General features: G+C 36.3%; 1 protein-coding gene across 34 annotated transcripts in view; it reads right to left on the reverse strand.

Moving 5' to 3' along the window:
- MBNL1 (muscleblind like splicing regulator 1) overlaps positions 1 to 25745 on the reverse strand; it is a 209848-nt gene that overhangs the window by 112699 nt on the left and 71404 nt on the right. For 2 of the 34 annotated variants that reach the window (XM_043473980.1, XM_043473973.1), the window contains one exon: positions 5364 to 5471. The exons of 31 other annotated variants lie outside the window; for them this stretch is intronic. In XM_043473980.1, the coding sequence (XP_043329915.1) occupies positions 5364 to 5369 (6 nt within the window). In that variant the 5' untranslated portion in view covers positions 5370 to 5471. Of the gene's footprint in view, positions 1 to 1556; positions 1579 to 5363; positions 5472 to 25745 lie in introns of those variants that run through there. One more of the 34 variants, XM_043473982.1, reaches the window with a different exon arrangement.

The raw sequence follows: 25745 nt of genomic DNA on the forward strand, positions 1-25745 counted from the left end.
ACTAAAAATGCTTTTAAAGTAATTTTAAAATTGTAAGAACATTTTACAAATGGCCATAAGTACAATCTATCATTCTGTCTTCACTTAATTAAATCATTTTAAAATTTTATACATATATATAATTTTATATGTATATTCTGTTTCTTGTTCCAGTAGAATATAAGAATTCTAGATAATAAAACAGAAATAAAGCATTCTACAAGCAAACTTGAGAATAATGCAAACTCCTAACTTCTACGGTGCCATACATTTTTTAAAACTGTAAACTCATTATAAATGTTAAGAATCAAAGGATTAAAATCTCCCTTTTCTGTTTTTACATGTGAAATTAATTACTCAATTAGATGCATTAGAAAGACAGCAGAACATTCCATTTCCTTATGCTTCAAAGTCTAGAGGGACTAAAACTTGAATATTTTCAATTGTAAATAAAATATTTGGTTGAACATCTTTTAGTCTTAAAAATACACATGCTAAAATAGCACCATCAAAGATGAGTCTTCTATTTCATTTTGTACAGCTATTGGTCAAAACTTCTTTTTCATTTTTAAAGTCTGTAACATTTTTGCTTATTGAGATAAAAGTGTTTCAGTGTGACAGTAAGCTAATAATAGCCTTGATTCCAACTACAGGGAATCAATTAAGAGATTAAGTCCTTATTGAGAAGAAAACAAAGGGAGCAAAAAAGAAGGCATGAACTGATAGTAAGGCTGCCAACGACCTCATATTAGAAGTGTCTTAATAACACTTTCCAGAATAATGTCCATGAATGGAGGCAAAATAAAGAATAAAGTCTATAAATAAGTAACAGTTGCCAAAAAAGCGATAATGCTGAAGAGATGATTTGTGCCATTCACTCCAACACACTGCTGTGGTCTCTCTCATCCCTCACACACCCCCACAAGGATTCTTAATCCAGAATTTTACATGTAAATGGAACGAAATCTTCCCCCAAGAAATACAGGCAGGAAAATAATCTCTTAAAAAAAAAAAAAAGAAATTAAATTCTCAAAGAAAAGAGACTGCTACATTTAGAACAACAAGCAGTAATTTTTGACAAAGGACAATAATGTATCCTGGCACCACCATGAACTGAGCTGCCTTTCTCATTCCTTCTGAATTAATTATGGACTTCGGAATTTGAGTTTGAAGAATGTGAAGAAATAACCATTTCATGTTTCTGGTTTTCAACATGAAGGGAGAGGTAAATAAAATACAGGCATTTGAAAAACAGATACTTTCTATTTTATTTTTAACTGTTTCCACTCTCAACAAGATTCTCTGACAAGATACACAAAGCCAAAAGGTCCTTCACAAATTCCACTTCAAAGGATGGAAAAAGTATTTTTTAAAAATCTACTCAGCGTCAAGTTTAATCTAAATAAAATCAAATAGAAATGTGACTATCACACCAAATTCCTAAAAGTGTTTTACTTTGGTTCTATCATCAGATACAGAGCTGCCCAAGGATAGCCTACCTATGGAGTCTACAACAAGTTAATGGCTGCAGGTTGTTCAGCATCCAGAGCAGCTTCCTGGAGAAATCAGAATCTTACCTTTACATATCTTCTGCAGAGGTTTCTTGGTGCTTTGAAAACTCCTGAGGTCTATGTCAAGCGGCCATTCTCTTGCTCCCAGGGTCTTAGGGGCTTGGAGAGATCCCAACACCTGCTGCTACCACTGAGAGTCGAGGCTAGGAAAGCTTGAGGGTGCTGACGGCAGGATCACTGAGCCACAGCCAAAGCTTGGGAAGCCTTAACAACGGAAAGCAGGTGTAGAGGGCCACGTGGTACCCGGCGCAGGGCGCTCAGTTGTAGCAGCAGGGGAGGGATATCCCCGCCCTCACAGGGGTTCGGAGGCAGCCATCGGGGGACCCAAGGGTCTGTCAACGGACAGGGCCAAGGAGGTGGAGACACGACCACACAGCATGAGACCCTCAGGGAGCAAGGGGATGGGGCCAAGTAGCACAGACTCAAGAAGCGCCTGAAAAGAACCACCAAAATTCACCAACAGAATATAAGAAGCAATGGCAAAGTGCAACAAAATACACGAGGACAGGCCACTCTAGCATCCCACATACAGCCAAAACACAGCTGAGGGGGCAGACGGCACTCTAGTTCTAGAAAGAAAAGTAAGGAAGACATATTATAGTATGTCTACTGGAGTTGAGGTTAAAAATCTAGTAAGTGGCATAAAATTCCTAAATCACATTATTATAACATGTATATTAAGATAAGGGAATTTACAAATACAAAAAAGTCACAGGGCGCTGATCCACAAGACTACAGAGATTAAAAGGCAAAGTTATCCACTACGAGAGGAGAAAATGAGAAGACGGCAAGGTTAAACCCAGTTGATTTTTTAAATTGAGAAACCATTAAAACTCCTTCTTAAATACAACATGTTTCATCAAACACATAACTTTCTATTATGATCAGATGAGGGAGACTGAAGGAATTCAATGAGATAAGAAGAATAAAAAGAAAAAGAAGTGAACAAAGAGTGTTCAGAGATGAGGCAGAGATGGAAAAAAGAGAAAAAAGAGGAGGCAGAAAGAAAAATGAGCTTAACTCAGCAGTTTTTAATGCTTTGTCGGATAACTACTCACTGAGATTCTCCTAAATCTGGGCTTCACAATATTCTATTTTCCATGGAGACACCTATGGCTTGTTAACCACTATTCACAGCTCTTCAACTGCTCACAAACCTTCAGAAACTTATCTTGAGGAGCCCAGTGAATGTTAAATATTAAACAGCTACAAGAGACAGACCCTAAAACAATTTTGCTTTAATGAGCTGGATAAAATCAAGCTAGAGGCTAAATATAAACTCTGAAAGAACTTTAATAATCCCTAATATGAATCAAAATTAAAACGATCAGACTCATTTAGGAACTGTCAGTTTCTCAAGACGAGAAGCAAATTAACCATGCATAATATTTTATATTGTTTTAGAATTAAATGAAAAGAAATACTACTGCCTAATATAAGTTCTGTGTGTGTAATCTTGACTTTGGGTATTTGCTTATATATGTGTGTGTGTGTATATATATATAAAACTTTAAGTCCAAGTTAACTAGAAGAGTAATAATAATCTATTTACTTGGTGTCAAATAACTCAATTATTGTGTGCTGGGAAAGGCTGACTTCCATCCCCAGTCTCATATACATGTGGTTATGTCATATATATTATGTTAATAACATGCAATAAAAGCAGTACTTGCTTGGGCAAAACTTATGTCCAGTAAGTCACTAAGGGTCAGATATTTTTATAAAATGAAATAATCCTTATACTACAAAATAGTAAGTACTGCCCAGGCAGCTAGTATTTTAAATTTGAGAGAACTGAGATTGTGTAAGAGGATGAGGAATATGAATTTCCCTTTAAAAATACTTTTATTGTATAAACAGTGCCTAAGTGGAGACAGATGTTTGTTTGAACTAAAGCTTAATTTTTTAAAGACACAATTATGTCAATATGATAGGTTTGCATAAGAAAAGATGAAGTGAGTCCCTACGGTGGAAACCAAATGGAAGCTGACTTTTTTTCCAATGTAGTAAGTCTGACTTTAAATAAAATATTTAAAAATAAATTACAGTTTGTTTTCTGACCTCTTTTCTCAATCCCTCTCATGAAAATCAATTTCAATAATCTAAACAACAAAAACTAAAACATACAAATAAAAAATGTGGAAGAGAGGACGAGAAACTGAATTAACGTCACCAATTAAAATAGTACAGTCCATTCAATTATAAGCTCTTCAGACAGAACAGCATGTCAGGATTGTCAGTGAAAATAGGAAAGTTGGTAGTGGCTTTTTAAAAATAAACATGATATTGCTACTAAAGTATCTTCCTAAAAGTAGCATGATTAGATAATCTAAGCCATGTTTGCTTCCCCGTTGGTAAGCATCACAAAGGAAGACATTTTTGACAAAGGTGCTTGCAATTGTATTCCTGCACCTGGATAACCTGGGAACAGAGTAGGTGTCATGTGTGTTAGTCACTCAGTCATTGACAACTCTTTGTGACCCCATGGTCTGCAGCCCACCAGGCTCCTCCATCCATGGGCTTCTCCAGGCAGGAATACTGGAGGGGGCAGCTAGTTCCTTCAGTAGGTGCTCAATATATATTTACTGGCTGAATAGTCCTGCCACTTGTGAAAGGCACTTCTCAAAGAAGCACAGATGATGGGGGAGAGGCAGTTATGGTCAAATAGAGTTCTTAAAAATTGAAATGACATTAAAGTCATGGCTTGTCAGGGCCTTTACTATGCTCTGAGTAAATTCCTAAATTTGATTGTCAAAGTTTTTTAAAATACTTTATTAATCATACATTAATTATTCTGGAAAAACTTGGTCTACATCTCTATGAAAAACCTGATATTTCTGTATCTTCCAATCTTTTCATGAAAGATACAGGTAAACTATTAATTAATTGGCACATATTCACCTCTGATATAAATTATAAGATGGAAGAGATACATATGTATTTCAAATCTCATAGTAGGATTATCAAAAATGGGCCTCTACTTTGGGGAAAGGAAATTTTCGGGGGAGAAAATTTTAGAGTGAGAAAAACTAAGATGAGAAGTGAAGTTTCTTAGTTGTGTGAGACTCTTTGCGATCCCATGGGCTGTATAGTCTAGCAGGTGCCTCCATCCATGGAATTTTCCAGGTAAGAGGTCTGGAACGGGTTAGCTCATTCAATTATTCATTTTACCCATCAAGAAACTCGCTTAAGGAAACTATCTTATATTGGCAATTAAATACATTAGCAATGAAATTTCTTTATTGCTAATGTCAAAGATTCATCCTGAGCAACTATCTGACTAATATGAACAGCATCTTACTAATTTCCTTACATAATTATCTTGAATTGAAAAGAATATTCCTAGCAAGAATTATGTGTGCTATATAGTCTCTTAATTTAAAATTCTATATTCTTATTGTGTTGAAAAAAGGAGTGGCTCATTTAGATTTGAAAGGAAAAATAATTTCTTTCATATACTGAAAAGTTATTTAAAAAAAAAAATCACAGTGAGTCAAGTGAAAAACAAGAATGAAAATTAAATAGGGCCTAAGAAATAACATCTACTCCATATACTGAGACAGCTAACAAACTTCAGGATTAGAACTTTCAAGTGGTCAAGCTGGGAATAAATAGGAATTTCATTAATGGAACATACATGGTATCATGGATCAGGTCACCAGCGTTAACACTATGATTTCTTTCTAAAACAAAGGTCTGAGATTCAGACTATAGATGCCATTTTCCCAGGGACGCCACCTCAGTCCTCAAGAGAGCGGGTCTGCCCACAAGGTATCTTAGTAAACTGACTCCCCACTTGCCTTATTCACTCACCAGCATCCATTAGCCAATTCCACGCTTTATCTTCAATAGATAAGATACTGCTTCTTCTTGCCATGGTGCCATGAAAAGGATCCCGGAGGTTCCCTTAAGCAACACTTCCTGAGTGACCGGGGCAGCACCAGAGTGAAGGGTACGCCAGGTCAGCCACTTGTCCTTCCCAGCAATATTAGCAGCAGCAGCAGCAGCAGAAGCTGGAGCAGACCGTTTAGACCCGACTCCTTGCAGGATGCTAGCCAAAGCACTCTTGTTTACGCCACACCTAGACAGAGTTTGCCCGAATGTTCGCACCTTCCCCACAGAGTGTCAAAACAGGTGTTTTCCTGTGATCATGCTTAAAATCTGCTCCCCAAACAAGGTGATAAATACACTTTTACTATGAAATTCCACGTTTCTAATTCTATGGAAAACACAGTCTTAAAGGTTTACGTTATCATAAAGAAGACTTGATGAATCTTTGTTCGATTTTCATTTACCTTTCCCACTCCTAAGAAGCGGGTACTTTGCCCTAACATTTCCTGTTAATGAAAAAAAGGGATGTTACCATATGAAATAAATGTCATCATGCAACTTTGGTCGCTTCTTTCATTATACTCTATTTGCCTTTCTGGCACAGAGTTACATTTTACAAACGCTAATGTTTTCATAATCTTTACAACACTCCCGACAGATGGGGAAATATCAGGTCTCATGAACTTTATTTTACAGAAGAGGCAATGTCTTCTCTGCTTCTCTCTTCCATTCCCATTTTTATGTTATTGATGAGTTGCTTTTCCTCCCCGTAGTGCTTAACTTAATGAGTGGCTAGAATGTGTCTGGACATAGAAGGTAAATCACTAACAAAGCATTTACTTTATTTAACTAATTTATCTAGCACTCAAATCTCACAGATAAAAAAAAAAATTAAGGTTTTTTTAAAAAATCTAAATAGCCTAACAAAGAGTAACTGAAAAACACATTATTATTATTCTCCTAATAAGTAAATGTTATTTACTTATTAGAAAATAACTATAAACACCAACACATGTATTCTCTGCACAGTAAATAATAATTCTCATTAGCAAAACTGAAACCCTGCATACATGGATTCTGAGTATCACATGTTGCTCACATATCAATACTTCACATGTTCACTTAAACATCAAAGTAAAAATCAGAACAGTAATTAACATATACCACATGCCCAAGAAGTGCCAGGCATTCATTACTTTACATGTGTTACCCCATTTAATCTTCACAGTAACAAAATCAGGTATTACTACTGCCCCATTTTGCAAATGAGAAAACTGAGGCTCAGTCAAGTTATGCCACATGTTTAAGGTCACAGGGCTCAAAAATGATCACTGAACCCAGGTTATAGACAGTTCCAGGCCTGGAGCTCTTAAACATGTTGTGAAAACTGCAGTATCAGTTCTGGTTTACAAAGTTTAGGTAAACAGATCATATGTATATGGTACTTATTGTGTGCCCTAGAATTTCGTAAGCCCTTTACTTCTTCAAGATTCAAAACAAGTCAATAAGGTAAATATGTTCCTATTTAGGGGCGTAGGAATGTTAAGGACGTTGCCAAAGGTCATAAGAATTGTAAACAGCAAATGTGAACTTTGGATTCAGGGAATGTAGTTCCTAAAGTGGTTCTGGGTTTACGCCTACTCTCTATTGCCTCCTGAAACATGTTAGATTCTTAAATAAAGGAGATAAGAAATGTCAGCTCTGGCCAGAACCCTGGTGGGTTAGAAGGATCCTCTACCCCTGCTCCTTTTCAAAAACGTAGGTAGGAAGTACATAAGGTCATATACCCTGGTGACTCAGACGGTAAAGAATCTGCCTGCAATGCAGGAGACCCAGGTTCAATCCCTGGGTCGGGAAGATCCCCTGGAGAAGGGAATGGCTACCCAATCCAGTATTCTTGACTGGAGAATCCCACGGACAGAGGAGCCTGGCAGGCTACAGCTCATAGGGTCACAAAGAGTCGGACACAACTGAGCAGCTAACAAGTAGATAAGCTTATACAATACATAATTCTATCATTTTTCTTAATGATGCTTACATTTAAGGAATTTACAAATGTTTTATTCTCAGATTTTAAAAAGGACAAACTCAGTGTCATGCTTTATTCCACATATCATATTTTCAGAGGCAATAACAGAGTAGTAACATTATTATCCTCACAGTGTCAGTCATTCTTTTTGGGGGGATTACCACTGCTGAGAGTCATATTTATTTTTATTCCCATAGCTGGCAAATAAATGTTATCATGTGTAGGGCCAAGACAATAACTGTGAGCTCAGAGGAAGCTTCAGAAATCCTAGGTTCATCCCTTGAGACACTGGCTGCAATCAACCTTCGACCAGGATACTTCTTTGAATATTCAGCAGCTGAAATGACCTTCTTTGAATTAGCTCTTAAGGACACAAAGCCATCTGGGGAATGTCAGACAGCTCAAATCAAGCATCTAGGGAACCATGTGTAAGTCTGAGAAACCAACAAGAATACTGAGACCAAGCAATTAATTTGGCAGCAAGTCTAACTCTCTGGACAAATTTTGGCTAGCTTTAGCTTTTTTTTGGCTTTAACCTGATATAAATTACCATAAGAATCCATGAAAACTTCAGAGAGAAAATACAGTTATGGTAAAGGTATCTACCCTCTGCAAGAATTTAGCCACCAGCTGTAAGAAATGCAGCCATTTGGTGGCATTTAGCAGGAAGAAATCTACATACCCATGTGGCACAGCCTGGGGTGATGCATTAGAGCCTATTTACTCTCAATTATTTTTACAATCAAAAGTTTCCACAGAAGGAAGATGACGATTCTTTACCCTATTTTCAGACAACTACCTTCTCTGCAGAAATCCTTAGGAATTGGAATTATAGACTGTATCCACATAAGCTTGATTTTTCTCTTTGCTGACAACAAAATTTAAATTTATCTCAATGTCCAATGTTAACATTGAATTAAAACAAATTATTCAAGATTTTTAGAAATAGATTCTGGAATTTTTTGGGTGAGAAAAAATAAAATAATTCCATGGGCTTTTACATAAGACAGAACATAACAAATGACTTTACGACCTTGGCACTGCTGAGTGACAGACGAGGAAGATGATGACTCATTGATGCAGTCATCTGAATTTCATACGAATATAAATAAATATATTATATATATATATAGTCATTCTGACTCTTTGTCTTATCTACTGAAGTTACAGTTCTTACATCTTGCTGTCAATGACTGCAATTAAAAACTTAGAAATATGATTCTGATCATTTTAACAAACTTTACTTTTAGAAAGGTGTCAGACAATAAATTTATGTTTGTGGATGACTAAATTAACAGCTTCTTATTCATCAACTCCTACCAGGTCGGCTCTCTTTTATTTAATTCCATGAACTTGGCTTTATCTGCAAAGAAATATATTAATAAGCACCAACTCTAGCCCGTACACAGATCAAAACAGGAAGAGCTGCAGTGAGCCTCCCAGCTTCTTCTGGAAATTAAACAGCGTACCAACTGTAATCAATCCTTAACTAACACAAGTCAGCAAGATATGTACTGGTGACCTAAAAGTGGAAAGCTTTAATTCTGCATTACAAATTTCTGAGTCATTTTGTCCTCACAACATTTTATGCTTGAAATATACCTAAATGCTGGCTAAAGAAAATCTCCAAGAATGACTTAGTATTTCCAAACCAGGAAAAGGAAGGACTTTCAGTGTTTGAGATAAGGTTTGTTTTCTGTAGTTGGGAAATTTCTGCAGTTGGGAAAATAAACATTTCCTACGAAATTATGCCTGGGAGGCTGGGTGTGTGTGTATATGGAAAGAGTGTCTGCATGTGGGTAAGGGCAGAAAGGGAGAGAAAGTGAGTGAGTGAGGAAGAGAGAGAACTTTTTAGTAGTATTTGGCGTTCGTGCAAACTGGTTATTCTGTGCTGGAATCAGACTTTATCTCAGGAAGTGTGTGTATATGAGTCATGCAAGTATCGCAACTTATCATAAAATCAACAGGAAATGCTTACCTGACTGCATATCGTATTTCTATAAATGAAGTGACATAAAATATGTCCCACGTGGTTACCTAAAATAACAGTAGTCTTGGGTCTCTAAAGTTACATTAGTTAGATAACCTTTTAAAATTTGATATCTTTATTTCAATATACATAAGCCAAATACATTCGTATGTATGTGTTTCAACATACATACATACTTTCTGCATTTACATTTTTTCTAAATAGGAGAATATACAAATTTTGTCCTGGTGTGATTATATAATCTTAGAGATATCTACTTTCTTGAAAACTACTTTTTATGTAATTTACTGTTTACTGTAGTTACTGAGGGATGACCAACAGAAGTAACAGTTTTATATGTCAAGTACAGATACATATGTAACCTAGCATAAGACATTTGAAGCATCAAGGCATCCGTAAGAGCTTCTACTACAATGATCCATCTTCCCACGTTGGTTAGTTGGAAATATGCCATACAAGCCTGTGTTTCAATATCTGGATATCGGATAAAAAGTAGGAAGACAAAATGCCACTTCCAGATCTGTGTCTATCAATTCATCTAATCCTTATTACACAAAGATATATTATTATTACTCTTTGACAGATGAGAACATTCAGAGAGATTGGAAAGCGTGTCCAGCAAAAGCTGTTCCATGAATGATCCTAACAGAAATGAAGGATTAATAGGATTCTACCAACACACACACCACTTGTGATGTTAACTTTCTTGTTTTCTGTTACAGGGACTGTGACACACATATACTTCATCTGATATATAGAGTTAAGTTTATATTTTTGAGAATTTATAGAAACAATTCTTAAAAGTATTTGGAGATTGTTGCCTTTTCAGTTGTCAGATAAGTAAACAATAAGTGAAAATTATTTCAAACCAAGTAGCACACTTTTTTAAGACATCCAGAATGTTTTTGTTTTACCCAACACTTGAAAACAGTAGAATGTTTGCCTGTTTTAAAAGAAATCCATTTTCTTTAGGCACTTGGACACTGCTGTGTGACCTAAGCCAGGTCAGTTGGGCCAAGGAGTAAATATCTCTCTTTTATTTCAACATCATTTCTTTTATTTCTCTGAATCCCTAACAGAAAAATGTCCCCATTTTATTTTTGTTTGTTATTGACATAAACACTATATGTTGTAACTAAATGTGGCCAGTATTATTTCTTTTTTTAAAGTCCAGTTCTGCCCTGTAATGAGCTCCTATCTGTCTGTTAGCACTGGTACTTCCAGTTCCCCCTTCCTGTTTAAAATACTTCTTCCCCCATTCCCCACCTTTTTTTCCTTCCAGAAATGACTAATCTTCCTGTTATTCTTCTCTGTCAATTTTCCCCCTGGTATTCTTTTCGTGTTGCATAACATTTACTTTTCACCAACTCTTTTTAGAAGTTTGCTGCTGTATCCTTGACTTTAGCCTTCCTTTTTCAACAGATTAAAACAGTCAATATTTATGGATCAGTACACTTTTTGATCAACGTTCATGCTATGTAGATTAAGCGGTTTCCTCAAGTCAAAAACACAGCTATTGTTTCCATTGACATAATATAAATATCAATTCTTATCTTCAAAGTTAAATTCAGCTTAATCCTCAGTTACCAGATACCACAATTAAAGGGTTTAGTTTTTTGTCTTTCAAATTTCCTGATAAGGTGCTAGCAAAGCAAACCTAATACTGCTGCTTTTAAACAGCTCTTGCCTCTCAGCACTTCTCTGCAACATCATACATCATAAAACATGTTAGCATAGACTTATAAGCCAAATGTAAAATTTCTCTATCTTACTGAATTTCAATTGAAAAAAAGTATTTTTAACGATATTCCAGGAATCTGCCTTTTACCCTAATTTCAAGTAATTATAACAGCTATTTCATACTATCTGAACATGAATAAAAGAGTTTCTATTATAGAGAAAACATCTTGAGAAGACTTTTGGAATTACAATGGTTATTTAAATAATATCTAAAATTTACAACATTAACAGCACATGTCTAGCAAAACAATATAAATTATAACCTCAGATTTGCAGAATACATTTTTCTGGTGAATTCAACATTATATCGTATTTGCTATCTTCTAAACACAAATCCTGTAGAGAAAGGAGGGTCTTACTAGTACCATTTACAATGGCTATTCATACAAGATGTTCACAAAGATTTAGATATATGTTTTCTAAAATCCAAAACACCTTAAAAAAATCCTGACAAACATATTTTAATTATAGGAGATAAAGACATCCATAAGATGTCACCCTCAGTTCCTGAAAACAGGAGTCAAATTAAGTTCAAATACTTGCTTATGTTAAGACAGCACAGGATCTTAAGCATTTACTTTTGTCTTTTGTCTTAGGGAGGTCCTCATTATTCCCTCTTCTTACCTTTCCAAATAATAAAAATAAAAACTTCCTCATTTGTCACGTAGAGTGCCCTCTATGCAGATATTTCATCTTTCTTTGGGTCAGCAGGAACAACTTTCAAATCTCTTTATGGTTTTTATTTCAGAGACTAGGGCCAGGGTCTCTAAAATCAACTGAAAATACCGTTTGCTAAAAATGTATAATATAGGACACCAAATATGAGAGTAAGCAAAAACAGATACATAGACACATTTGTTGTTTTTTTTTTAATCACATAATATTATGAATAGGAAACAAACCCAAACTATATATTCTGTGAAAAAGCTGGGCCAGTGTCTTCTACATCCCAAGTAGCTAGCCTAACCAGGTGCTTACCAAAGAAAAAAGATGAGCAACAAATAGCTTCTGAGAGAACAGACTCAACCAGATAGCAGTATATTTACAGTACACAAAAAAGATAGGAAAGGGAACTTTCCATGAGAAGTAATGTTATCAAAATGCATTTCATCCAAAAAAGAAAAAAAATTTAGAAAAATAATTCAAAGAATTTCCCTAAGGGGAATTTTGTAAAAATGTGTTAGAATACTTTGAATATATTTACAACTGTATTTTTCTTTTTTATTAGAAGTTAATGTCTGATTCTGAATATTGGTAAATAAAGAATCATGTATTTCTCCATCTTTTGCTGCTGCTGCTAAGTCACTTCAGTCGTGTCTGACTCTGTGTGACCCCATAGATGGCAGCCCACCAGGCTCCTCCGTCCCTGGGATTCTCCAGGCAAGAATACTGGAGTGGGTTGCCATTTCCTTCTCCACCATCTTTTGCTATAAACTGTATCACGGAATTGCCAATTGGATCCTATGGAAAAGCACTTCATAGAAAAATTTCAGGTAATAAACGCAGCAAGAATAATATAATTAAAAGTCACTGCTTTACAATCCCTAACAAAATCATGGTGCTATGAAAATGCTCAACAATGGAGTGAAACCACTGAATCCAGATCTGATGGAGACTTTATAGGAACTGACCCAAGTTCACCTGAACTTACTGATAGATTTCAACATCATTAAAAGTGGAGAGAAATGAATTTATTCCCTCCTGATGGGATGCAACTGGAAGTACACAGCACCAGTTGGGAAATATTCTCACCAAATAATAAGAAGTAGCATTAAAATCGAATTCAATTCTAGTTTTAATTTCTAGTCTACAGAAAATAAGGGTGATGGGGGAACAAGCTAAATGATACTACTGGGAAGCAATTAGCTAAATTCAGAATCTCAAATATTCTCTAGGACAATGACCTGATTTTTCTCAACAAATAAAGCATAAAGGGGAAAAGGAGCAGGAATTATCATAGATTAAAAGAATCTTGAAAGACATAAAATCCAAATAGGTATTTTTTAGATGCTAAGCGATCTATTTATAAAAAAGATTTGCTGTGATCATTGAGAAAAAGTTGAACATAAGCTGGGAATTAAGTGATACAACGAAATTATTATCAATGTTGATAGATTCGTAAATATGTTATATTTAAAACAAGTTATTAAGACATAAAGTTCCTACATACATATAAGTAAACTGATAGAATGTCTGAGATTTGTTTTAAAAGATATCAGGGGAACAAGAAAACAACACCAGGGACAAAAGGTATGTGGAAGGTAATAAATGAAACAAGACAAAGTATTCATAAAATGTTCACATGGATGCATGCATACAAAATGCTGATTGATACATACACAGAAGGTGTTGCAATATTTCTCTAATTCTGTGTATGCTTAAATATCACCATAAAAAATTTTTTGGTTTTGTGTTTTTTAATTTTTTTAATTTTTATTTTTTTAATTGGAGGATAATACCATAGTAATTTCTTAAAGCTTCCCAAAAAAGGGAAAGAAAATGAAAACAAAGTATTGCCTATAAGAATAACCAAACTTTCTTCTGTATTTCTGACTCAGAAATAAAACAAAAGCAAAACCTAGTTGACAAGCTAGGCGCTGCTTCTTAAAACTTGATCTGACGGACCTAACTCAATTCATTTATATTTGGGAACACAAAAATCTGTATCTGTAACAGGGAAATAAATGACCTTTCCTACTTCAGGACAATGTATATATGAACATAAGTTATAAACTTAATTGGCATCCATGGGGTCGCAAAAAGTCAGACACGACTGAGCGACTTTCACATAAATATAGATACCGTTATAAAATGCTTTCTTGTTGACCTTCATGTCACACGGGTATACTATCATCTCTTCAACCAAATAATAAGGTCTTTAGGAGCAAAGTCTCATATTCCTTCAACCAACAACCATTCAGACATTCTTTTCGATGGAGTCTACTACGTAACAAGTATTTCACTAAATGACAAAATCACGAAGGTGGTACGTCACATGTCATGCACGGAAATCCAGAGAGGGAGGGAGATGCAGGCAATTAGAATTCAGGTGCCAAAGGCAGTGATGGAGACATGAGCCGGGGGCATTACAGAGATAGGAAGGCGGGACAACAGCATGGCCAGGGCGGGCTTGAGGGCAGCTTCTGAGACGAGGTCATGTATAAACTAAATCTAAGCATGAAGAAAGTGTGCAAAACTCATAGGGAGAGAAAAGCTCTACGCAGAAAAAGGGGAAAAAAGAAAGGACATTAGGTTGGGACAGCGAAAAAGGAAGGCTTTTAACCATAGAGCGTTGAGGCTAATACTCATGGTTAGAGGCACTGAGTCTCAATCAATGGCCCTCTGGACTAAGCAAAATGTTAAGTACTTAGTAAGGAATCAATAAATACCTATTAATTAAAGTACAGAAAGGTAAATAGTAATACTACTTGTGTGTGCTCATTGTACATCAAGCATTTTGCTATTAGACTGAGAAAAGTATATTTCTTATCCAACGTCATATCCATCCCAAGGCAGGTACTATTATTATCCCTCTCTTACAGATAAGGACACCAGGACACAGAAAGCATAAGTAATTTGCTCAGTCACTCCACTGGCAAGTGGGATAGAAAAAAAGTATCGGGAAATAAATGAAACAGCAGAGGAAGAAGATATCTGGAAAGAAAACTCTACATGGCTATTCCACATGGTCAAACAATTGTTCAAAAAAGAAGAGATAATTCTATAACCAGTGGGTGCTGCTAAGTGTTTAATAAGTGGCTTTCTGAGCCGTACCATTTGCCAATTTCCACAGTGCAAATCCTCACACCATGGCCAAGTTTAAGCTGCTGAGATGACGTCACTTAACCTGGAGTTAGGAAGAGGTCTTAAGTAAGCCAACTCCACCACACCACTCCCTGCAGCCTTCAACAAGCTATGCGGGGAGACAGCTGAATCAACAGGCTATCCACATGATCAGAAGATAACAAGTAAATCAGAGAAAAGGAGCCACTGCTATCTCTTGCTATCCACAGACTCTGTACATAAGCAACATTCAATTTATAGCTGAAATTAATGAGCTCCTAAGGTGTATAGTGAAATGTATGAAAGGCAATGAGAATGGACAAGTAATTCATAGAGATTCCTCAAGGAAACATGCATTGTATGTGAATGACAGAGTTGACACTAAAAAAGTATTCTTTGTATGTGATTAATGAAGAGTGCTTAGTGAGTGATTCCCTGCTAAACTCTTCCTCCCTCAGGGACCACACAAGAGGATTTATTTCTGACCAGAGAAGTGGAAAACTGAAAGCATGGTGTAGGGAAATTATTCGATTTTGGTCAGCAACAGTCACTACAACCAAGAAGAGAAGAGCGGGATTGCTTTTGCATACCATGTGCTTCACAAATTACCTATATCATGTAAAAGGGGTAGGATGACACCGATCAGAAGAAAGGAGGGAAAGAAGCCAATTACTCACAGATCTAGATGTATCTTGTCTATATTTAAAGAGCATACTGAGATATGTAGAAAAGGAGTTCAAATTATCAACATCTGTGCTATGTACACCATTGATTTGAAAATATTCCTTCAGGTTATCCACTTAACAATAGCACTGACCGAATAAGCACAGTTAGATGAATTTTGCATTTGTATAAAAGGGAGTTATAATGATTAATATTAATATATCGATCCTTTCTCCTTATAAAGTTCATTTATCACTTAACAAGTGTCCAATAAATAAATATATTTAGGTAAATTATAAATGAAATATAAAATCTATTTTTCACACAGAATGCGAATACAATGTCAAAGAAAAGCAGCTGGTGACTAGCAGAATAAAAGAGATAAATTCTACACTAATGTGTTATAGAGGTCTAGCAAACTTTAAGCGAGTATATACCTGGTTTTGGCACATCGTATGGACTGCAGCCTAGCCAGTTCAAATCCTGGCTTATATAGCCTCCCTAGGAAAAAAAACGCAATTCATGAGCACTGTCTTCTGCTACCTGAAAGGAACTGAAAGTTGCTCAGTTGTGTCCAACTCTTTGCGACCTCATGGACTACACAGTCCATGAAATTCTCCAGGCCAGAACCCTGGAGTGGGTAGTGTTTCTCTTCTCCAGGGGAGCTTCCCAATCCAGGAATCGAACCGGGATCTCCTGCATTGCAGGCAAATTCTTTACCAACTGAGCTATCAGGGAAGCCTCATGCTACTTAATACACATGGAAAACAAAAGCAAACGATGCTTCTGAGCCTTGTTAAGAGTCTATATACGTTGCTTTCTGATGTTATCGTCTCAATAGTAGGTCCCAGGCATCTTTTATTGGGTCAATTTAACTATTGATTTCTACTCATAATGCTTATCAGCAGCAGAAAAAAATGTCACTTTTTCAGTTCACTGCCTTAGGGAGAAAAATTCACAGAATAAATGATTAAAAATGAAAAAAATCAATCAGCAATATTGTTACCTAGTACATAAAATAACTCCAACAACCAATTTGCCTACTTAACTAAATGGACCTTTCTTCAGCCCAGTTACTAGACTGGGATGAGACTACAGGTGTGTATTTTTAACTTTGTGATATCAAGTTGAGAAGCGAAAATTCAAGTGATTTTGCTGTTCTACATACAACGCTAGTTTTCATTTCTTTGAATGAGAGAGGCCTGTCAAAGAGGTGTCTATGTCAATTTTTAATGATATGTGTGGTCTACTGCTATATAGTAAAAACTAACACAACATTGTAAAGAAACTATACTCCAATACAAACTATTTTTTTAAAAATGTGTGGTCTCTTACAACTATAATGGTCATAATTAGTTTAACTGCCTTTTGTAAACCTTAAGGGCAAGAGCAAGAAAGGTTATGGCATGGATCAACAGCCACTATTGTAGCTGGTATTCCACATTTTGTTCCATTTCAAAGTCAATACAAGTAAAGTCGTATTTACTGGAAGCTCACCACGTACTGGGCCTATGGGTGAGCAATGGTGATTCTAATGACTAAGGCAAGGCCTTTGCTTTCAAAACAGCTTCCGGATAGAGGAATGGATGTAAAAACTTAACTACAACGGTCTGTCTATGCTAGGAGCACCACGGAGTTCTAATGTTTCTTTCCTGAACTGTATTCTTATGCAGTAAAATCACCTAGTAAGTAATGTATATGTGTAAGTAATGTGTATGTTTTCATAGTTCTGAATTATGGTAATATTACCTGGTTTATTAGAATCATATCTAAAGCCAGAATGGATAGACTTTAAGTTAGGGATTAAGAGACTATCCTAGGTGAGAATATGTCCAGATTATAAAAAAATAATAGAACTCAAGGTAAAACAAATTATCACCAACTCTTCCAATCAGTTTAAAAGTAGATCCAACTGTGTATTGTTTTGAAATTAACGTGTTCCTGTGTGCTATACAAATAAGAAGACAGACTTGAAAAACAGAGACATAGATTTGCTGATTTAAGAAGAAAGTTTCTTAAAATTTGGGTGATGAAGAAGGGCAAACCAGGCTCCGTAGAATGTCTCTTGAGCATTTAATTACTTCTCAACGTGCAAGATTAGGAAATTAGACTAGCAGCAAAATCATCAATGAACACAGGAAATGTAGTATGAGGGTGTTCTCTTTTGAGCACTGTAGGAAGAGGCTCACTGATGGAGACAGTAAGCATCGCTTATGCCGCAGGGAGACGCCCTGCAGAGCCCATATCCCGTTAAAGAGTATCACCTTCTCTGAAAGCATACTTTGCGGAAAAAACACACACACACACACCAAATCTAAAATAATGGGTCAGCAGAACTCATTCTCCAAGAAGACAACATTTACAAGTTGTGAAACTCCTTGAAGAGGGCCAATAAGTCTCAAGAAATAACATATCTTACTATTCAAGTGCAGACGGCAGCATTTGTTACCAGCTACATAATTACTCCACTCTAACCCTTAATGAGCCTGAAGTACTAAATTTTTAATCCCTCCTGATGATCCTCTTCAAAGTGGATAAATGGAGGTTTCCCCTCAATCAAATACTTAATTGCTAGGACTACGGGCATCGGCACACAGTCTGGATCATTTCTGACCCACTAGAACTTCTCAGTTTTTTTTAAGATAGCTCCTGTCATGCAGCTCCTAAAAGCATTGTTAGAGGGAAGAAATAATGAGCAAGTGAACAATTGGTAGGACCTAGGCATTTATACTTTGGGGAAGCTTGGACTCTCTTTTCTGCTTAGGTTGAAGACTTGTTAACACCATAAAGGTTTCACACTTGGAAGACAAAACCTTTTTGTTTTACCTAAAATTAAAGTGTGGAGAATTTTAAGAGCATCAGAGTCACGTGGTCTACTGACAATATCATGTGTCTTTGTTATTATTATTAGGTCTACAATAAAAACGACAGTTATTATAGTTGCAGTCTGGACCCCAGAATGTTTCCCCAACACTAATCAATGCTCTTCTCAGTATCCTCAGGAGAGAGAAAGAAAAAGGAAAAGCAAACACTGATGGTATTGGTAGCCTGGTGGTACTGCTTCTCCCCATGTAACCTTTGAAGAATAAATTAATCCTGTTCTATCTACGTGTGATACTTTCCCCACACATCACGCTGACTAACAGTGAGTTAATACTGTCACAAGAATAACTGTGTATTGTGCTACTGCCCTGACCAATTACCATTCCCCTCGGAGACATGGGCTGTCCAGACAACACCCGTTATCAGAAAGCCCAACCACGTCCTCAGGTGCTGCCTGCACAAGATAACATACAAAACACGGCAGAAGTGCAATAAAGGCCTGCTCAAGAGGCTTTCATCAACAGAACACAAACAGTCTATTAGGGCACCAGAGTAATTTAACTAGATGAGTCCTACCATAAATGAGGGGTGCCGGATTCCTTAGAGAAATAGTTTAAAAAGAGTTTTATATCCAACAAACGTCCTATTACATGAAAAAAAAATTTCTCTAACGAATTTGAAAGCACATAAAATCTGCTCACAATTATCAGCATGGTCAGGAAGAAACACTGCTTTCAATTCACTGAACACCAAATGCCAAGGACATTCAAATCACTGTACACAGAGAGGTGATCAATGTAAGCTTCTCCTTCTTAAGGAGTTTGTCATCTTGTGGCAAAAAGAAGCATGAAAAACTGAACTGTAAAATCAGGTATAATGTGATTTATTCTGTAGTACATAAAATGGTAGGAAAATGTGGAGAAGAAAAGTTATTCATGAAGTATGTCTCATCTGATAATCACTGTATAACGAGGGCCTCTTATGAGTAAGAGACACGAAAGAGAACTAATAACTCATCTGTCAACTGCAACCACAGGTTGACTTCAGATATAAAAGTTTAACTAAAAATATCATTCTATAAAAATCAATTGGCTATATAGAATGTAAAACACAGGATATTGTGTATTTTATGATGTTAAATTATGTTAAATCCAATACATCCTTTTGTTAGTAAATTTTGGTACAAAGTTAGGATTCCCTTTTTTTTTTTTTTGGAGAATCTACTGTTAAACAGCAAAACACTATAAACCTTTAATACTGCCAGTAATCAAGGCATCATGTTAAGTCAAGAAAGCTATGCACCTTGATGTCAGCGAACAGCACAAACTCGACCTTAATTAATAGTAGTTATCAACCAAGTGTGTCATAGGCTATTTTCATAAGATGAAGACAGCTTATTCCAGTTTTTGCTATAACTAACTGACCAGTCATATTTAAGCATCCTGGCAATCTCAGGATCTTCACGAATATGATGAAACTCTAACCCCGCCAGTGGCTCCTCAGTTTCCTAATACGAAAAGCAAGTGGACTGCAAGACATCATTTCTAAAACTCTTCCAACTGCAATCCAAAGAATCTATGGATCACTGGAGTTCAATGCTGAAAGTGATAAAAGAAATTCTGTCTAAATATCATGCAAAACCCTTGAAGATTCCATGAACAATCTTTTAAAATGTAAAGAAAAAAACAAATCTTAAATTTAGGCAAGAAAAATGTCAGGTAGTCTCAAGGAAAAACCCAGCACCTGAAGTTTTTATTCTTGAAATGTTTACAAAGTTTAATTGTAGGGGAGGCTTGACTATTCAGTGATTTGCCCCACAAGTCTTACTGTAGTAAAAATGCAAGTGGAACCCTAGATGAATCTCAATTTTCTTTCAAGTTACTACTTGAAAAATGCTAGAAACTCTTCCAACACTACAAATAAATATAAGGGTCAGTAGGTTATTTTCCAAATTTTAAATATTAACCTGATACTGAAAAATCATAACAATCATGGGTACTTAAGAAGCTAGAATCTGTGAATGACTGCAATGTCTTTTTTTAAATCTGTATTTTATTTCTGTTCTTCAAATTGACATACTAGCTACTCATGGCTTAGAAATGAGATTTGCAGGCTGTTCCTTCCAAATATCTATGTAGTGATGATAAATCCAGTGATTAGAATCCATCAAGTTCACATGAAGCACTGTCATGGGTACAAAAGCTGCTGCTGGACAATGCATCTTTTCAAACCACTGAAAACAGAATCTGTAAATCCACAAATGACTGATTTTCCACCAGTCAAGTCCTGTGCCTGCATGCTAAGTCTCATCAGTCATGTCCAACTCTCTGCAATCCCATGGACTGTCGCCTGCCAATCCCTTTTGTCCATGGGACTCTCCAGGCAAGAACATTGGAGTGGGTGGCCATGCCCTCCTCCAGGGGATCTTCCTGACCCAGGGATCGAACCCACATCTCTTATGTCTCCTGCATTGGCAGGTGGGTTCTTTATGATCAAGTCCTATTTTCACTCAAATGCAGTTTAGAACCACAGAGTGGAAGACACCTGAGGCAACTTGGTAAACTTAAAACATTTCATCTTTAATTTTATGATGACGCAGTTTTATATGTGCTGAGTTCAGTTCAGTTCAGTCACTCAGTCACGTCCGACTCTTTGCGACCCCATGAAATGCAGCACGCCAGGCCTCCTTGTCCATCACCAACTCCCGGAGTCCACCCAAACCCATGTCCATCGAGTCGGTGATGCCATCCGACCATCTCATCCTCTGTCGTCCCCTTCTCCTCCTGCCCTCAATCTTTCCCAGCATCAGGGTCTTTTCAAATGAGTCAGTTCTTCACATCAGGTGGCCAAAGTATTGGAGTTTCAGCTTCAACATCAGTCCTTCCAATGTGCTACTGGAAATTTATTTTAAAAAATAGTTTAAAAATACAATGACCAATAATCTGCCAAGGTGATGGAGTTAATGTGCATAAGGGTGTTAAATAATTTCCTACTGAAGTTCAAGACAACATTCATTAAATAACTGGAAATGTATGAAGCAGTATCCTTTTAAGGAGTTTTGTTATAAGGTAAACACATTTTAGTGATTAAATCGCTTTCAGAATGCTGGCAACTCCAGATTTCATTTTTCTTCCATTGGTGATCTGTTTTTCTAGAGAACAGTTACTAAGAAAAATATTTTTCAGCTAGTCATGAGAATGACTTCCTTAGAAGTCCTTTTCTTTGTACTATTAAACAGTCTGGAAAATTGCTTGCTTGACTCATTCATGCTGTCAAAATATACCACAGGCTAAGGCTGACCATCAATTTTCCCTGCTTCCTAGAACAACACATACAATTTATGCATGAAGTTCTAAATGGCATTTGGACTTTTAGGATCACTTTCATGTCTTGACAGTTTATAAAACTATACCTACCAGGCTAGTCTATTCACTTGCTATGCCTAAGGACTGCCTCTAAAGAAAGAAAAGTTTCGTTCATTTAAATCCATGATCAATTAGAAATTCAAAGACAAGATATTAGAAATACTTCAAGATTATTATATTTGCAATTACTTGGAGATAATAAGATGAAACAATATGCAAAAATACAAAATTCTTTACAAAAATAAAATAATTACAAGGTCAACCAGGTTATCACTGAAACTCCATATTTGTTGATATATAAGAAGCTTAAAAGTAGCATTCTTTTACCAACTGTCTATTTTTTTGTAATTAATAGAAGAGATATAACAAAATGGAAGATACATATCAAAACTGAAACTTGCTAATTACAATCCTTTTTTTTTAGGGATAAAGAATGTTATTTTAGGAGAAAAAAAATTTTTTTTTGTATCCAAAAGTTAGCAGGGACATTAATGAAATAAAGTGACTCCACTCCACATTCTAACCATGAATAAGACATTAAGTAGGTGAGAAGGTTATTTCACTTTTTTAAAGTCATGTTTTCAAATTTATTATTGTTGTTTAGTTGCTGAGTTGTGTCCAACTCTTTGCGATCTCATAGACTGTAGCCTTCAGGCTCCTCTGTCCATGTAATGTGCCAAGCAAGAATACTAGAGTGGGTTGCCATTTTCTCCTCCAGGGGATCTTCCCAAACCAGGGATAGAACTCAATGTCTCCTGCTTGGTAGGTGGATTCTTTACCACTGAGGCACTGGGGCAGTCCTTTCAAATGAATCCACAGTGCTAAATCAGGAAGCAAAGTCAGCTCTATATGCAGAGTCTGGAGCATATGAAGACTTTCAGATGATTTTATTGTTGGAAGAAAAATATATCTCCTATATGGATTCAGAAGTCACGGCAAAAATACTACACTCCCTGACCCTCTTAGCAGTTTTTATTAAAAGACTAGCTGTAACCAGGAGCACAGAGCTTTTGAAAATATATATCTGGTCATGCCTCTTGGTTTAGAGGTTCCGAGTAGGTATAGCTGGTGGGGCAAGTGGCAGAGGTAGGAAAAAAATATGCTTCCCAGGTCTTTTTTGCTTTGTGCAGAAAGCCTAGGAGAGCACCTGCATACAGCAGGCATGCCACGCAAGCTTCTGACTCACATGGAATTAAGTGGCTCCTACTGTCAGTACGTGGATCACTAAGCAAGGGGAAGGCTTGCGGCGAGCAGGTATCTGTAGCAAAATGGTCCAACTGGCACCGTCTCTGACTCACTCTCTCCTTTCAGTGCTGAGGTTTCACATTTCTACTGTTCAAGTTCCAAACTGGCAGGTCCTTTGAGGTCAGGGTTTTAATAGGCATTTCCAAAAAGCCGGTTGTCATTGTTTGCATTCCTTCATTTTTCAAAAATCATATGCTAGGCAAATAAACCAGAGGTGACAAAAGGTTAGAGATCAAAAAGCCCTGGAAGGTATTAACATGGGGAGAAAGTGGTCCTCTTTCAATCATCCTGAAGCAAAATTTTGAAAAAGTAAACACACTTAAAATTTGAGGCTATAATGTGACTAGGAAGGATTAATATGGAATGCCTTTATTAACCTGAAATTACTATCATTATCAGTATTTAAAATTTTTTTCCAATCTAATATTTCTGTAAGAAATGTCTGTGTGTGTGTGTGTGTGTGTGTGTGTGTGTGTGTATGTGTGTGAGTGAGTCCGTGAATGCACAAGTACCTGCTCTTAGACTGTTGATATTATCTGTAGAAACTTGTCTGCTGGAAAATGTTTCTTTAACTTTGGTTTGGCTCCTACCTTGGAGCTGATGGGAAATAAAAACTTTTCCATGGATTAGAGCCAAATGTGCTGCTAAAACAAAAGGTAACATTCATTAGGACCATGGTACTATGATCTCATTCTGAAGGTTAATTTTTTTCACATTAATGCAGACTGTCTGAAGTTCAGAAAATTCATACAATTAATGTCAAGGAAAACAAGTAAACATCACCTCATTTTAAATGTAATTGTTTACACAGACAAATATTTTTAGCTAAGAAACATGAAATAAATGAGTAGATAAAAATACCTCAGTTGATTCCCAGTTTACTCATTTAGCTTAATTTTCTCTCTGCAATATACCCCAAATTTGAGCACCTACACATACATACACATTCCATTTGTTATTTCTACATATACCGAATAACACATGGTTTCAATATGAAACCATTCTTAGAAAGAAGTGATTCTTTCTCAATAAAATGTGAGCATCCAAGGATGTTAGCTCCTTTGATTTTTAAACAAAATACAGGGGGGAAATCCCAGCACTTACACATCTGCTAACTCAATATAATTGACCATTTAATGCCAGGAATGACTTACTACACAATTTTTGGCATCTTCTAAAATGCTGAGAACAAATTTTATGATCTCTACCCTCAGAGGTCCTCCTGTACTTTCTCTTAATTGTTTCACAACATGTGAAAAGCCTAAATAGGCAACTCAATTAAACAGGCTACAAGCATCTCTTTCAAACATATTTGATCTTCTTTTAACATCAAGTAATGCAATTAACTCACTGCCACATACTAAATCAATACACAGCATAAAGAATGGGCAATAATCAATAGCCTTAACAAGAAGGCAGTGGCATGGCTCAATAAATCAAACAGTAAATACACAACTCATATTCTGAAACAGAATATAACAAAATTTACACCAACTGCGAAGGAAAACCCGGAGCCAGTCACAGGAAACCACTAAGCCACACCAGTCCGGAAAAGAGTAATACCAGGGAGCCGGGGCACTTGTCCCCATTCATTTCTAACCAAAGTGAAAAGTCTCAAACTTGTGAATTAGGCCAGCACGTTTTAAATATCTTGAAGCAAAAGAGAACATTTTACTGGACTAGAATGGGATTCTTATAAATTCTGAGTAATATGAAAGGGGGAGAAAATGAGGATGTGATAAATGGAATATCTTGGATATAAATGTTGCTTTACACCTTTTAGGACGTTAAGGGGTAGATGTTTAACCAACTAAGTAAGTTTATACAAGTATTAAAAGAACAAAGTAGGGATAGAGCAAATCATGAAAAAGACTTTAATCCTTCAATACTTCACTAAATAAACATCAATTTTATTTTTGAAAAAAGTCCTAGGTAAGTCTTTTAGGAAGAAATTTACATAACTCATATACATTTGAAATAACAAATGTGAACTATTCATTTTAGACCACCACAGAGCTAAAGAAGCATTAGTTTCGAATGAAATTATATTTGGAATGATGATTACAATTACTTTTTCATTCATGGATACCTGCATTTAGGAAATAGCTTTTCAGGCACAATGATATAAATAACAACTTATTAATATCACCCCAATGAGCTTAAGGGGCTTCCCTGGTGGCTCAATGGTAAAGAACCCATCTACCAATGCAGGAGATGTAAGTTCAATCCCTGGATTCGGAAGATCCCCTGGAGAAGGAAATGACAACCTACTCCAGTATTCTTGCCTGGGAAATCCAAAGGACAGAGGAGCCTGGAGGGCTACAGTCCATGGGTTTGCAAAAGAGTCAGACACAACTTAGTAACTAAGCTACAACAACTACAACCAGCTTGAAGTCAAGGGGCACACGGGCTGGAGGTTAAGAGATGTTTTCTCTTGATAACAGGCAAACGAGTAAGCTAGTATGTGATAATGCAGATAAAAGTCGCTTTTAAATTTTTAAATCAGAAAATGAGTAAGTACCTATAGCACAATATGCAAAATAATGAGACGTCTCTTCTGACATAGGGAAGTTCTTCTTTTAAGGGGACGATAACGTGACCACATTCCAGCATTCAGACAAGAACATCACATGCAGGTACTAGGTAAGGAGCGTTCATACTGCTCAAGATGCTGCATGGAGCGATGTACATTATGTAAGGGATTTCCCTGAATCCTCACAAACCTT

The sequence above is a fragment of the Cervus canadensis genome, chromosome 7 (genome assembly GCF_019320065.1).
Source record: "Cervus canadensis isolate Bull #8, Minnesota chromosome 7, ASM1932006v1, whole genome shotgun sequence".
Lineage (NCBI taxonomy): Eukaryota > Metazoa > Chordata > Mammalia > Artiodactyla > Cervidae > Cervus > Cervus canadensis.